This window comes from Callospermophilus lateralis, chromosome 2 (assembly GCF_048772815.1).
Source record: "Callospermophilus lateralis isolate mCalLat2 chromosome 2, mCalLat2.hap1, whole genome shotgun sequence".
Lineage (NCBI taxonomy): Eukaryota > Metazoa > Chordata > Mammalia > Rodentia > Sciuridae > Callospermophilus > Callospermophilus lateralis.
Window position 1 is genome coordinate 37,910,437 of NC_135306.1, and position 13,368 is coordinate 37,923,804.

The 13,368-nt window shown below is 35.6% G+C and overlaps 1 protein-coding gene across 1 annotated transcript in view; it reads right to left on the reverse strand.

The window, feature by feature from the left end:
- Positions 1-13,368, reverse strand: part of Ube2r2 (ubiquitin conjugating enzyme E2 R2) — a 101,910-nt gene that overhangs the window by 27,922 nt on the left and 60,620 nt on the right. The window contains exon 2 of the mRNA XM_076845903.2: positions 7,584-7,670. Coding sequence (XP_076702018.1) covers positions 7,584-7,670 — 87 coding nt within the window. The remainder of the gene's footprint in view (positions 1-7,583; positions 7,671-13,368) is intronic.

Sequence of the window (13,368 nt, forward strand, 5' to 3'; positions counted from 1 at the left end):
TAGATAGATAGTAATATGCATGAACTAGGGATATGGCTCATTGGTAAAGTGCCCCTGGATTCAGTTCCTGGTAAAAATGTGTGTGTGTGTGTGTGTGTGTGTGTGTGTGTGTGTGTGTGTAAAATATATACATGTGTAAAAATTAGTTGTCCTCAATATCCTAGATTGCTTCTTTTAAGACCCACTAAGAATAATAAAATCTGAGGATGCTCAAGTCCCTTATGTAAAATGGTTTAATATTTGAACATAACCTATATATATATATCTTCCCATATACCATTTATGTATTTATTTATGAATGAAGTAGGGCTCCCAATGGTGTCCAGGCTGGCCTTGAAGCCCAGAGTTCAAGTGATTTTCCTACCTCAGGCTCCCAATCAGTGGGACTTAGAGGCACATGTCAGAGTACCCTACCCAGCGCTCCCATATACTTATATACTTTCTTCCTTTCCGTCCCTGTTCATTTATTTATATACACATAAAAACATGTAGGATATAAAATCAACACACATAAAAATAAGGCATTTCTGAACATCAGTGACAAATCTCCTGAAAGAGAAACTAGGAACATTTACAACAGCCTCAAAAAAAAAAAAATATATATATATACACACACACACACACACACACACACTTGGGAATCAACGAAAGAGGTGAAAAGACCTCTACAATGAAAACTACAGAACACTAAAGAAAGAAATTAAAGAAGACCTTAGAAGATGTAAAGATCTCCCATGTTCTTGGATAGGGGGTTGTGGCTCAATGGCAGAGTGCTTGCCTAGCATGTTCGATCCTCAGCACCACAATAAATAGATAGATAGATAGATAGATAGATAAAGGTTTTGTGTCCAACAACAACTAAAATATAAATCTTTTTTTGTTAAACATGACCATACTACCAAAAGCACTATATAGATTTAATTCAATCCAAATCAAAATCCCAATGGCATTCCTCATAGAAATAGAAAAGGCAATCAAGAAATTCATTTGGAAAAATAAGAGACCCAGAATGGCCAAAGCAATCCTTAGCAAGAAGGGTGAAGCAGGTGACATCACTATACCAGACTTTAAACTATTCTACAGAGCAATAGTAACAAAAACAACATGATATTGAAAACAAAACAGATATTTAACCAATGGTACAGAATAGAGGACACAGAGACAAACCCACATAATTATAGTTGTCTCATATTAGACAAAGGTGCCAAAAACATACATTGGAGAAAAGATAGCCTTTTCAACAAACGGTGCTGGGAAAACTGGAAATCCATGTATCAAAATGGAATTAAACCCCTCTCTCTCAACATGCACAAAACTCAACTCAAGGTGGATCAAGGAACTAGGAATTAAACCAGAGACCCTGTACCTAACAGAAGAAAAAGTAGGCCCAAATATCCATCATACTGGATTATGCCCCGACTTCCTAAAGCTCAAGAAATAAAATCAAGAATCAATAAATGGGATGGATTCAAACTAAAAAGTTTCTTCTCAGCAAAAGAAATAATCAATAAGGTGAATAGAGAGCATATAGAATGAGAGCAAACTTTTACCACACGCACATCAGTTAGAGCACTAATCTCCAGTATATTTAAAGAACTCAAAAATCTTCAACAGCAAAAAAACACATAACCCAACCAATAAATGGGCCAAGAAACTGAACGGACACTTTGCAGAATAGAATATACAATCAATCAACAAATATATGAAAAAATATTCAACACCTCTAGCAATTACAAAAAGGCAAATCAAAAATACTCTAAGATTTCATCTCACCCCAGTCAGAATGACAGTTAACAAAAATACAAGCATTAATAAGTGTTGGAGAGGATATGGGGGAAAGACACACTCAAACATTACAGGTGGGACTGCAAATTAGTACAGCCAATATAGAAAGAATATGGAGAATCCTTGGAAAACCTGGCATTAGACCCAGCTATCCCACTCCTCAGTTTATACCCAAAGGACTTAAAAACAGCATACTAGGGGCTGGGGATGTGGCTCAAGTGGTAGCGCGCTCGCCTGGCATGCGTGCGGCCCGGGTTCGATCCTCAGCACCACATACAAACAAAGATGTTGTGTCTGCCGAAAACTAAAAAATAAATAATAAAATTCCCTCTCTCTCTCTCTCTAAAAAAAATAAAATAAAATAAAAACAGCATACTACAGGAATGCAACATCACTATACCATTGTTACTTAGGGTAATGATATCTATCTCAACGCAAAAAAAAAAAAAGCACTATTCACAATAGCAAAATGTGGAATCAACCTAGATGCCCTTCAGTAGATGAATGGATAAAGAAACTTTGGTATATATACAATGGAATATTACTCAGCATTAAAAGAGAATAAAAATCATGGCATTTGCAGGTAAATGGATGAACTTGGAGAATATTATGCTATAAATGAAGTAGGCCAATCCCAAAAAAATAAATGCTGAATGTTTTCTCTGATATGAGAATACTAGTCCATAATGGGGATTGGATGGCGGAGGGCGGTAGGAGGTGCCAAGAGCATGGGAGGAATGGTGAAACTTTAGATAGGGCAAAGGGGATGGAGGGGAAAGGAGCGGGCATGGGGGTAAGAAAAATGATGAAATGAGATAGATATCATTACCCTAAGTACATGTATGAAGATATGAATGGTGTGATTCTATTTTGTATATAACCAGAGACATGAAAAATTATGTTCTATATGTGTAATATGAATTTAAATACATTCTGCTGTCATGTATAACAAATTAGAATTAAAAAATTAATTGAATCTATAGACATGGAAACCATGGATATGGATAACTATAATAAGATCATAAAATATATATAATTATGCCCAACTGTAATTTATTATAGCCTTAAGGAAAAAAAAAAAAAATTTAAGGCCTGGGAATTGAACCGAAGGCCTCATGCATTCTAGGAAAGTGCTCTCCAAGTAATCCACAATCCAAGTCTATGGCCTAAATTTTATTTCAAAAGCAATGGTTCTACAGAATTTGCAAAAATCTTTAACGCTGCAAATTCTTAGGAAATTTAGGTGTCATACAGTTTATCTGACATTATGAAATGAGTATTTGTATACTCCCCACAAATTCATATGTTAGGTTCTTGCCCCCTATGTGATTTTTTAATTCAAAATATATTTGGGATTAGATGAGAACATAAAAGTAAAGCCCTGGTCTAATGAGATTAGTGCCCTTAGAATAAGAGACAATAGAGAACTAGCTCCCACTCTCCATATCACAATGAGGGCACAAAGACTGAGTAAATGAATTAGTAGCATCTAGGCCACCCATCTATATTTTTAGCCACAAGTGATTAAAAGAACATGTTTTAGGCCAGGTGCAGTGTCATAAGCCTATAATCTCAGTGGCTCTAGAGGCTGAGCCAGGAGGATCGTGAATTCAAAGCCAGCCTGAGCAAAAGTGAGGCACTAAGCAACTCAGTGAGACCTTGTCTCTAAATAAAATGCAAAATAGGGCTGGGGATATGGTTCAGTGGTCAAGTGCCCCTGACTTCAATCCCCAGTACCAAAAAAAAAGACAACGCTTTAGAAAAAGCATATTAAAATAATAAGGTCTATTTTTAAACTATTATTAAATCAATTAATATTTAAAAATCCATGTCCACAGTCAGGGGGTATAGCTCAGTAACAGATGCTGCTTAAGATGCAGAAGGCTCTTAGTTCAAACTCCAGCACATATATACATATATAAATAAGAACAAATGCCCTGGGCTAGGGTTGTAGCTCAGTGGCAGAGTGCATGCCTAGCCCATGTGAGGATTGATTGGGTTCAATCCTTAGCACTAAATAAAAATAAATAAATAAATACAATAAAGGTATTGTGTCCATTTACAACTAAAAACTATATATGTGTGTGTGTATAAATATGTAAATATATTAAAAGACACAGACACACAGACACACACACACACACACACGCACACGCACATGCACACACTGTCTGGATGCTACTGGAATAGTCAAATTAGTATACCTTACACTGTGGGGGGCTACAGAGATTAGTATTAGAGTCAACTGGGTAAAGAATCAAGAGTCATTCTCCAGAATTAAAGGCTAATGTAAAATAGCAAAATATTTTCATATGGATTACCAGGTAGTCTGAGGTACAATATCTTATTATATTATAAGCTTTATTTTGTGACTATGTTAGTGACATACATTTATAAGCATCACACAGGAGAAATGATTTGTACAGTACTTCCAAAATATGTAGATCTTTATATTTTTGAAGGAAAACTCTATACTGTTTTATACACCCTAGTACTAAAAGGATCATTAAATATTAAATACTTTTGTATACTTTCACTGTTTTGCACTGAACCAAAAACTGCTCTAAAAAATAAAGTCCACTATTAAAAAATTTTTAATACAATGAGCAATGAGACTTTGAGTTCCCTTATCTGTGAGGTTTTCAGTGAAATGTATGTGAATATGTGATTTTAATACAGTTTGTGAAGCAAATGGGACCCACTGATCATCCACTTTTGAACCCACAATAATATGTAACAGCAAACTATTACTTTTAAAAACTCACTTAACATACTGCAAAGCAGAGAAGAATGGATTGTGCAATATAGTCATATAGAAAATTCATATTAAATTCCTTCCTTTCTTTTTTTCCCTTGATTAATCATAAATTTCAAAGACACAGTAATGATACGGGAAATTTTTAAATAATTAAATTCATTCAAAGAGTAGTATTTACAATTTTTTGAACTGAAGTGTTTAATAAATTATAACCAAAGTTCCTGATTTTTAAAACTAGATGTAGGGCTGGGGATATAGGTCAGTTCTCAGAGTGCTTGCTATGAGTTCAATCCCCAGCATCACACATAAACACACCAAAACAAAACTTAATGTAACAATTGATCTATTTTCTATTGATAACAATCTTTATAATATTCATTTTTAAATGTTTGTTAATTTGCCCAAAACTACTTCATCAATTCATATATTTTAGAATTTGAGTTCAATTGTGCTTTTGTATTTGTTTTGTTGTTGACAATTGTTTCACCCTCCCTTCTCAGATATAAATATCCTTGCAGTATGTAATTTGGTGACTAGCAATTTGATATCAAGGTCCATTGTTTATATCATGGGAGATAATATCATGGGTAAGAAGAAAGCAACTCAAGAGCATATCTTTGGCCAAGAACCATTAATCCCAGATTTGTAGAATATTGACACTGGCTCAAAAATATAATTCTAATATCATTTCCCAGAGTACAGCCAATCGTGTGATTACAGTCTCTTATGATGCTTTTGACTATATATAAAATTTTTCTTTGGTAAAGGATTGAACCCAAGGGGCTCTACCACTGAGTACCTACACCAGCCCTCTTGAAATTTAAGAGACAAAGTCTCTCTTCAATTACTGAGGCTGGCCTTGAATCCTTCAGCATCAGTCTCCCAAATAGATGGGATTATAGGCGTGTGCCACTATATCCAGCTTCAAATTTTATTTCTAACTATGATCTATTGCTTCATTAAAAACAAAAATTAGGGGCTGGGGATGTGGCTCAAGCGGTAGCGCACTCGCCTGGCATGCATGCGGCCCAGGTTCGATCCTCAGCACCACATACAAACAAAGATGTTGTGTCCACCAAAAACTAAAAAATAAATATTAAAAAAATTCTCTCTCTCTCACTCTCTTAAAAAAAAAAAAAAAATGGCCAAGCATGATGGTGCATACCTATAATCCCAAGCCCTCAGAAGGCTGAGATACGAGGATCGAGGATGCAGTTCAAGGCCAGCCTCAACAACTTAGTGAGGCTCTAGGCACTTTAGCAGGACGGTCTCCAAATTTAAAAAAATCAAAAGGGCTGGAATACAGCTCAGTGATAAGGTGCCCAGAAATTAAATCCCCATTATTTAAAAAAAAAAAGAAAAAGGTATGGAAATGCATGTACTTTATTGGAGAAAAAATTTATTATGAATATTATATTCTATACATACATATTTTTAAAATTTGGTACTGGGAATTGAACTCATGGCTGCTTTACCACTGAGTTACATCCCTAGCTTTTTATTTTTTATTTTGAAATAGGGTCTTGGCTAAGGTGCTGAGTCTGGCTTCAAACTTGCAATCTTCCTGCCTCAGGCTCCTCAGTTACTGAGATTACAGGCATACACTACTGTGCCAGGCAAAAAGTATTTTTAAATATCACCATCTAATGCTAACTCTTGAGAGAAGTCAATAGGTAAGTTGTGAAAGACTAAAAGGAATTTAATTAACAACTACACCTTCTTTAGGGCTTTGAGTTCTTTTTCTTGTTTTATGTCTTTTTTAAGAGAGGTCTCAGAATTAGATAACTGTAATAGGAATAAATTAGTAATATGACTTTAAGGTTTTGTTCTTGATAGCAAGACAAAAGGCTGGTCCTCACTTTTCCCTTGCTATCTTAAGCCTATCTATACTGTGTAGGTTTTGTTATTGTTACTATAGTTGCAAGAGCTTCACAAGACACCAAATCTGTTGATGGCTTGATCTTGGACTTCCTAGGTTTCAAGCACTGTGAACAATAAATTTCTGTTGGTTATAAATTCCTCAGTCTAAGATACTTTGTTGTAGCAGCCCAAATAGACTAAGATAAATACCAAAACACTTCTGTGAATATTGAATTCAATTTAAATTCATGAAACAATGAGTTATTTCTACAGACCCTTCCCTACAACAGAATAACTTTGTTACACAGGACAGTAGAATCACTGAATTATGATTATGCTAAGTACTAAAAAAGAAGAAACAATATTATGGGAGCTAATTTCTGGCAAGAAAACTACATATTACCTTTCAGCACTAGTTTGTCCCATGTGAAAAAGCAAAGAAAACTGAAGATATCTTACAGAAAAAGCAGACTGTAGAAAATAATAAATCTGCTCAAAAGTGCTAATGCATTATTCTAACATCCTCATGAATTAGCCCAAAGCTAGGTATGTTTCAATCAACAAAACTAGAAATGCTTCCTGCAGGCATGTTGACTTGTCCAACAGAATAACCTCACCTTGGATTTATTCCAAAAGAGGCTCTCAAATGCTCAGCAGCAACTCCTGAAAGGAGGCCAGTCCAAATGTAGTAGGATAAATCCCCCCAAAAAGCTGAATCTCTGACATAGCAACAGGTGACCCTTGCTGTAAAGTTAGAGGATAAGTACACAAATAAATTTGTATCACTTTATCTATTAAATTTTAAAAATGCAAATGTTAACACATGTGCATAATAATTTTTAGCAATCAGCTGGGAAGATTTCAAGCCTCAATCTTAACTTGAATATACACAGGCTATTATAAAACTACCCTCAATTTTAAAATAATTAAATCAGAGACTCCTAACTAAAAGTGAAAAATCATGAACACTTCTCTGTAGCTTAGCACTACCATCACGACATACAGAGATACACAGTGTGTGTGCGCGCGCGCATGTGTTGCTGAGGATTGAACCAAGGGCCTCAAGCATGCTAAGTACATGCTCTACCACTAAGCTACAACCCCAGCCCAACAGGCTATTTTTAAAAGTATTAATATGGGAAATAAATATGCAGAGAAATATATGATGGACATCTCTTACCTCATAAATGTTGGGGTGCCACATTTTGGTCAAGAATCTGAAGGTAGGTGGTGAATATGGGTAGTCAATAGGAAATTTAATATGTGCCTGTAAAGGAAAAAATAAAATAAATGCTAATAAATGAGACAAGTTATTCATCTGCCTAATAATTTACCCAATTACACCACACAGAATCAAAGCTTCTTTCTATAGAATACAAACCTAAGAATAAAACAACTCATTTATACTATGTTATCCCCAGTGCCATAGGGTTATGAGCATGTTCTCAAAGCATGCCTTCAAATATTTATAAATGACTATGTAAAATCAAAGTTCATAGCCATTTACAGCTATTATAATTCTTAATTCATAGGGTGATATGTGTATTTTTGTATCCATTTATAGAATACAGAACAAAGATTTTAACTTTTTAATTTAAAAATTACCCCCTTACCCAGAAAAAATAAATGGTACATCTTGATGTAGTTCCTTTCAGTAGTTTTTAGGTTTATACATGTTCATTTCCTTATAAAATTCATCTTTAAATATTTGAACATACCCTATTTTGTACTCTGCTTTTTATTACCTATATCTCATAAGTATCCTGTCATGTTATAAGTTGTTGGTATTAACATATTATTCCATCTAGATGAATCATTTTTAAAAAATATTTTCTGATTTGGGGGCATTAGACTGTTTTCTTACTCTTCGGCTATCATAAATACTATCATAACGAAATGTCCGTGGAAAGATTCTCATTTAAAATAGCAGGGAATTCTGAAAATGATCCATGAAAATTCCCTCTTGTATAAAAGAAATGAGAAATTTGCCCAAAATTGTAAGAATCAATGTTTTCAGAATTCTAGAAAAATTGTAAGAATCAATGTTTTCAGTATTCTAGAAGACAACCAAAAGCTTGTAGCAATTCAGGGAGTATATATTCAATGAAAATGTCTAAGGCACAATAAGAACAACAAGCTTTCTAGGTTTAATTCTGCCTAGTTCAATACTATAGCTCTGCAGTAGCCTTAAACCAAATACCTCACAGGGTGTGGTGGTACACATTTGTAATCCCAGTGGCTCAAGAGGCTGAGACAGGAGGATCTTCAGTTCAAAGCCAGCTTCAGCAATGGCAAGGTGCTAAGCAACTTTAGTTTCTCTAAAGAAACTACAAAATAGCGCTAGGACTGTGGCTCAGTGGTCAAGTGCCCCTGAGTTCAATCCCTGAGTACCCCCCCCCAAACAAAAAACTCATATCCAAATCTAACAGGCATAGAAGAAAACAGAATGGCCTGGAAGTTCCTTAAACTCTACTATCCCCAAGGAACTGTTATTATTAGACACAGCTACTGATAATCTAGATCGACTTAGAACTTGACTAATAAGAAAACATTTTCCCTGGAAGCACGTGATTGTTTAACTTCAAAGCTGCCTGAGTTGGGGGTGGGAGGACAATAAAACACACTAAGGAAAAAGAAATAATTGGGGGCTGGGGTTGTGGCTGAGCAGTAGAGTGCTTCCCTAGCACAGGTGAGGTCCTGGGTTCGATCCTCAGCACCACATAAAAATAAATAGAACGACTTGGGAAGGCCCCAAGCTCACATCTATGACTTATGCACAAGTAGGAAGTGAAAGCTAAGGTAGAGTCTGCAACAGTTTGGCTGCACGTTAAAAAGCATGCTCCAACACACAGACAGCCTCTTCACAAAGCCCAGGTAATCCACTGATTCTAGCAAATTAAGGAAATCTCTGTATAATCACTAGCTGACAGAATAAAGAATTCACTGGCTATAAGAAAAAATAGAGGTATTATAAAATTAGTCTAAAATAAAGTCACTAAACAAGCAATTTCAACAGTAACAAAAACAAACCTGAGGAAGGGAACAATCTAATTTCTACAACTGTCAAAATTATATTATTTAAATATCCAATAAAAGAGTCTTACAGGTTGAGGCTGGGGCTCAGCACTAGTGCACTTGCCTGGCATGTTTGAGGCACTAGGTTCAATCTCAGCACCGCATACAAGTAAATAAAATAAAGGTCTATCAACAACTGAAAAAAATATTTTTTAAAGTATTACAAGTCATTAAAAAAATAAACGTAATTCATAAACAAGGAAAAAATAATCAGTATAAAGCAAAGGACCCAATGCTGAATTTACTGAACAAAGACTTGAAAGACTACATTAAACATTTCAAAGGATTGTTGGAAAGCATTAAGTGTCTTATAACATTTCAATGGAGGGATGGGGAAGAGAAGCAAGAAGAAGAAAAATGATGACACTGGATTCTGTACCCCTGAGTTCTGGCCCTGGTATTCTTTTCTAGTCCTCTACCTTTGGCAAATCACTTAAATCTCTAGACTTCAATTTCCTTTTTGTATGAAATAGTGAAAAAACAATGACTAGAAAGTTATCATAAGGGGCAAGATGGCACATGCTACAATCGCAACTATTTGGGAGGTTGAGGCAGGAGGATTGCAAGTTCCAGGTCAGCCTCAGCAACTTAGTGAGATCCTAAGTAACTTAATAAGACCTGCCTCACAATAAAACATAAAAAGACTGGGAATGTGGCTCAATTGTTAAGTGCCTTAAGTGCCCATGGGTTCAATCCCCAATACCAGAGAAACAACAACAAATAAGGAAAGTTATCATAAGGATATAAATTTTTTTTAATAATTTTTTTTAATTTTTTAGTTCTTGGCGGACACAACATCTTTGTTTTTGTACGTGGTGCTGAGGATCGAACCCGGGCCACACGCATGCCAGGCAATCGCGCTACCGCTTGAGCCACATCCCCAGCCCAAGGATACAAATTTTAAAAGATTGTTTACTAAAATATTTTCCAAAAGTAAAAGGAAAAAATCTTCAAGTTTAATCAGAACACTGTTCTCATTCATTCCCAATCCTAGTAATAATCAAAATATGACTTGAATAGATTACAAATTTAATGAGAGCAAAAGAAATTAAAGCACTGACTGGCGACTAAGGAATTAATTTTTTTAGCTAATTGTATTACAGTTAGTTTTCAAAAACTACCCAGGGGGATCACAAGCTGGAGAAGAGCTTTGGCAACTTAGCAAGGCCCTAAGCAACTTAGATAGGCCCTGTCTCTAAATAAAATATTAAAAGGGCTGGAGATGTGCTTCAGTGATTAAGTGCCCCTGGGTTCAATCCCCATCAATCAATCAATCAATCAATAAGCATTCTAAAATATTCATAAATGAAATGACAGAATATCTGAAATAATGTGAGGCTTTGGGTGTACAGGGTATGGATAAAAACAAGATTTGCCAGAAGTTTGTTATGAAAACTGTGTAACTGGCACATAATAGTTGAATATACTCCAATTTCCACTTTTTCTTTTTTTAATTTTTTTTAAAGTTGTCAACAGACCTTTATTTTATTTATTTATTTATTTATTTATTTATATGCAGTGTTCAGAATCAAATCCAGTGCCTCACACATGCTAGGCAAGCAGTCTGCCACCAAGCACAACTCCAGCCCTCTACTTTCATATTGGAATTATTATTTTTTGGAGGGTGGGGTGGGGGATGTTCGTACCAGGATTAGAACTCGGGGACACTCAACCACTGAGCCACATCGCCAGCCCTATTTTATATTTTATTTAAAGACAGGGTCTCACTGAGTTGCTTAGTGGTTTGCTTTTATTGAGGATGGCTTTGAACTCATGATCCTCCTGCCTCAGCCTACAGGGTGGCTGGGATTACACGGGAGTGTCACCATCCCCCTGGTTATGGAAATTTTTAAACGTAGAAAGAGCAAAAGAGTGGAAGGAAGGAAGGAAGGAAGGAAGGAAGGAAGGAAGGAAGGAAGGAAGGAAGGAAGGCGGGCGGGCGAAAGAGAAAAAGTTGAATTTGGGCTGAGGATGTGGCTCAAGCGGTAGCGCGCTCACCTGGCATGCACAGGGCGCTGGGTTCGATCCTCAGCACCACATAAAAATAAAGATAAAGATGTTGTGTCCACAGAAAACTAAAAATTAAATATTAAAAAAAAGGTGACTGAAACACAATTACTATTTTTTTTATAATTTTATTGTATTTATTTATTTTTATGTGGTGCTGAGGATTGAACCCAGGGCTTTGCATGTGAAAGGTTAGAGCTCTATCGCTGAGCCATAACCCCAGCCCCTGCACAATTACTTAAAAAAAAAAAAAAAAGTATTAGGATGCTTTCCATTACCAAAATCATATTTATGCACTAAGTACCTCTACTATCCAAGTAAATAAATATGATGGAACTCAGCAAAGTGACTATAAAGTTCACATAAAAGTATATAAAAGGGCTATTTAAAGTATGTTTTAATTGGCATAAATTTCATTATTCATACATTTGTTACTGTTCAAACCTCATATCAGAATAGTTAATGGGATAATAAAATTAATATTGCACACCAGAGGTCATCAAGATTTTGTTAAAAAGTGACGTGGACTTGTCTTCTCATAATCTCCCCATACTGAGGATATACCTAGGGACACTCTACCACTGAGCTATGTTCCCAGCCCCTTTCTTTTTTATTTTGAGACAGGCTCTCGCACTAGGTTGCCAAGACTAACCTCAAACTGCTATCTTCCTGCCTTAGCCTCTAGAGTAGCTGGAATTACAGGTGTGCATCACCAAAGTGGCTCGGTTATTTGTGCCCAGTCAGACTGCAGCACATCCCAATTTGTCCTTGATTATATTTCCTAAGTCTCATTGATAATACTTCCTACATGCCTCAAAATACATCTTGCGTTTGTTACAACTTTTCCTGTCTTTGTTTACATGTGTTGTTTTTGTACATTCCTTTCCCTTTGTATGGTGTCTTTCTACCTTCTCGGTTTAACTAAAGCATCATCCTTCATTGTAAACCTTCCCTGAACACCTCAGCCAGCAATAGGCATTTCTTTCACAATGATCTCTTGGCACCTAGTAGATACCTATTACAAATTAAATGCCTTAAAATTTGTATCTGAAGCCTTTGGTTATTTTTTTTTTTTTAAACCTCATTCTAGAAGTGATCTGAACATTTTAGGGAGGGCATAGATAGTAGTAATGGTACAGATATTATTTTGGTGTTACTAGCACTTTCAAGTTTGCAGATTAGTCAAAGATATAAGGTGTTACTTTGAAAAAGACTCTGAACTGTGTCTCAGGGTCTAAATTACTTATGTTAACAGTAGTGTGACTCCTTGGATTTATTTTCTCTATTACTCAGTATAGCCTGGTAAAGAACACTCCCCAGCATCACACACATACACAAAAACAATAGCCAAAACAATTCTAGTTCAAGGCCAGCCTACACAATTTAGTGAAATCCTATAGCAAAATAAAAAGTAAAAAGAACTGGGGATATGGATATAGCTCAGCAGTAAAGTGCCCCTGGGTTCAACCCCCAGTATGTATGTATACATATAAAAATAAAGAAATGAATAAATATCGACCATATTTCTATACACTAATCAAGAATTTGAAAAGAAACTTAAGAAAACAATCCCAGGGCTGGAGATGTAGCTCAATGGTAAAGTGCTTGTCTAGCATGCTTGAGGCCCTGGGTTCAATCCCCAATACTGGCAGTGGCTGGGGCCCAGACATATATGACAATTATATTTATAATATCAGAAAGGATAAAGTATTTAGGAATAAACTTAACCAAGGAAACCAAAGATTTGTACACTAAAAACTATGAAATACTGAAAAATTTTTGAAAAGACACAAATGAAGACAAGTTCATAGGCTGTTTTTTTGTTTGTTTGTTTGGTTTTGTTTTTCTGTGGTGATATAACCCAAAGGCATTTTACCACTGAG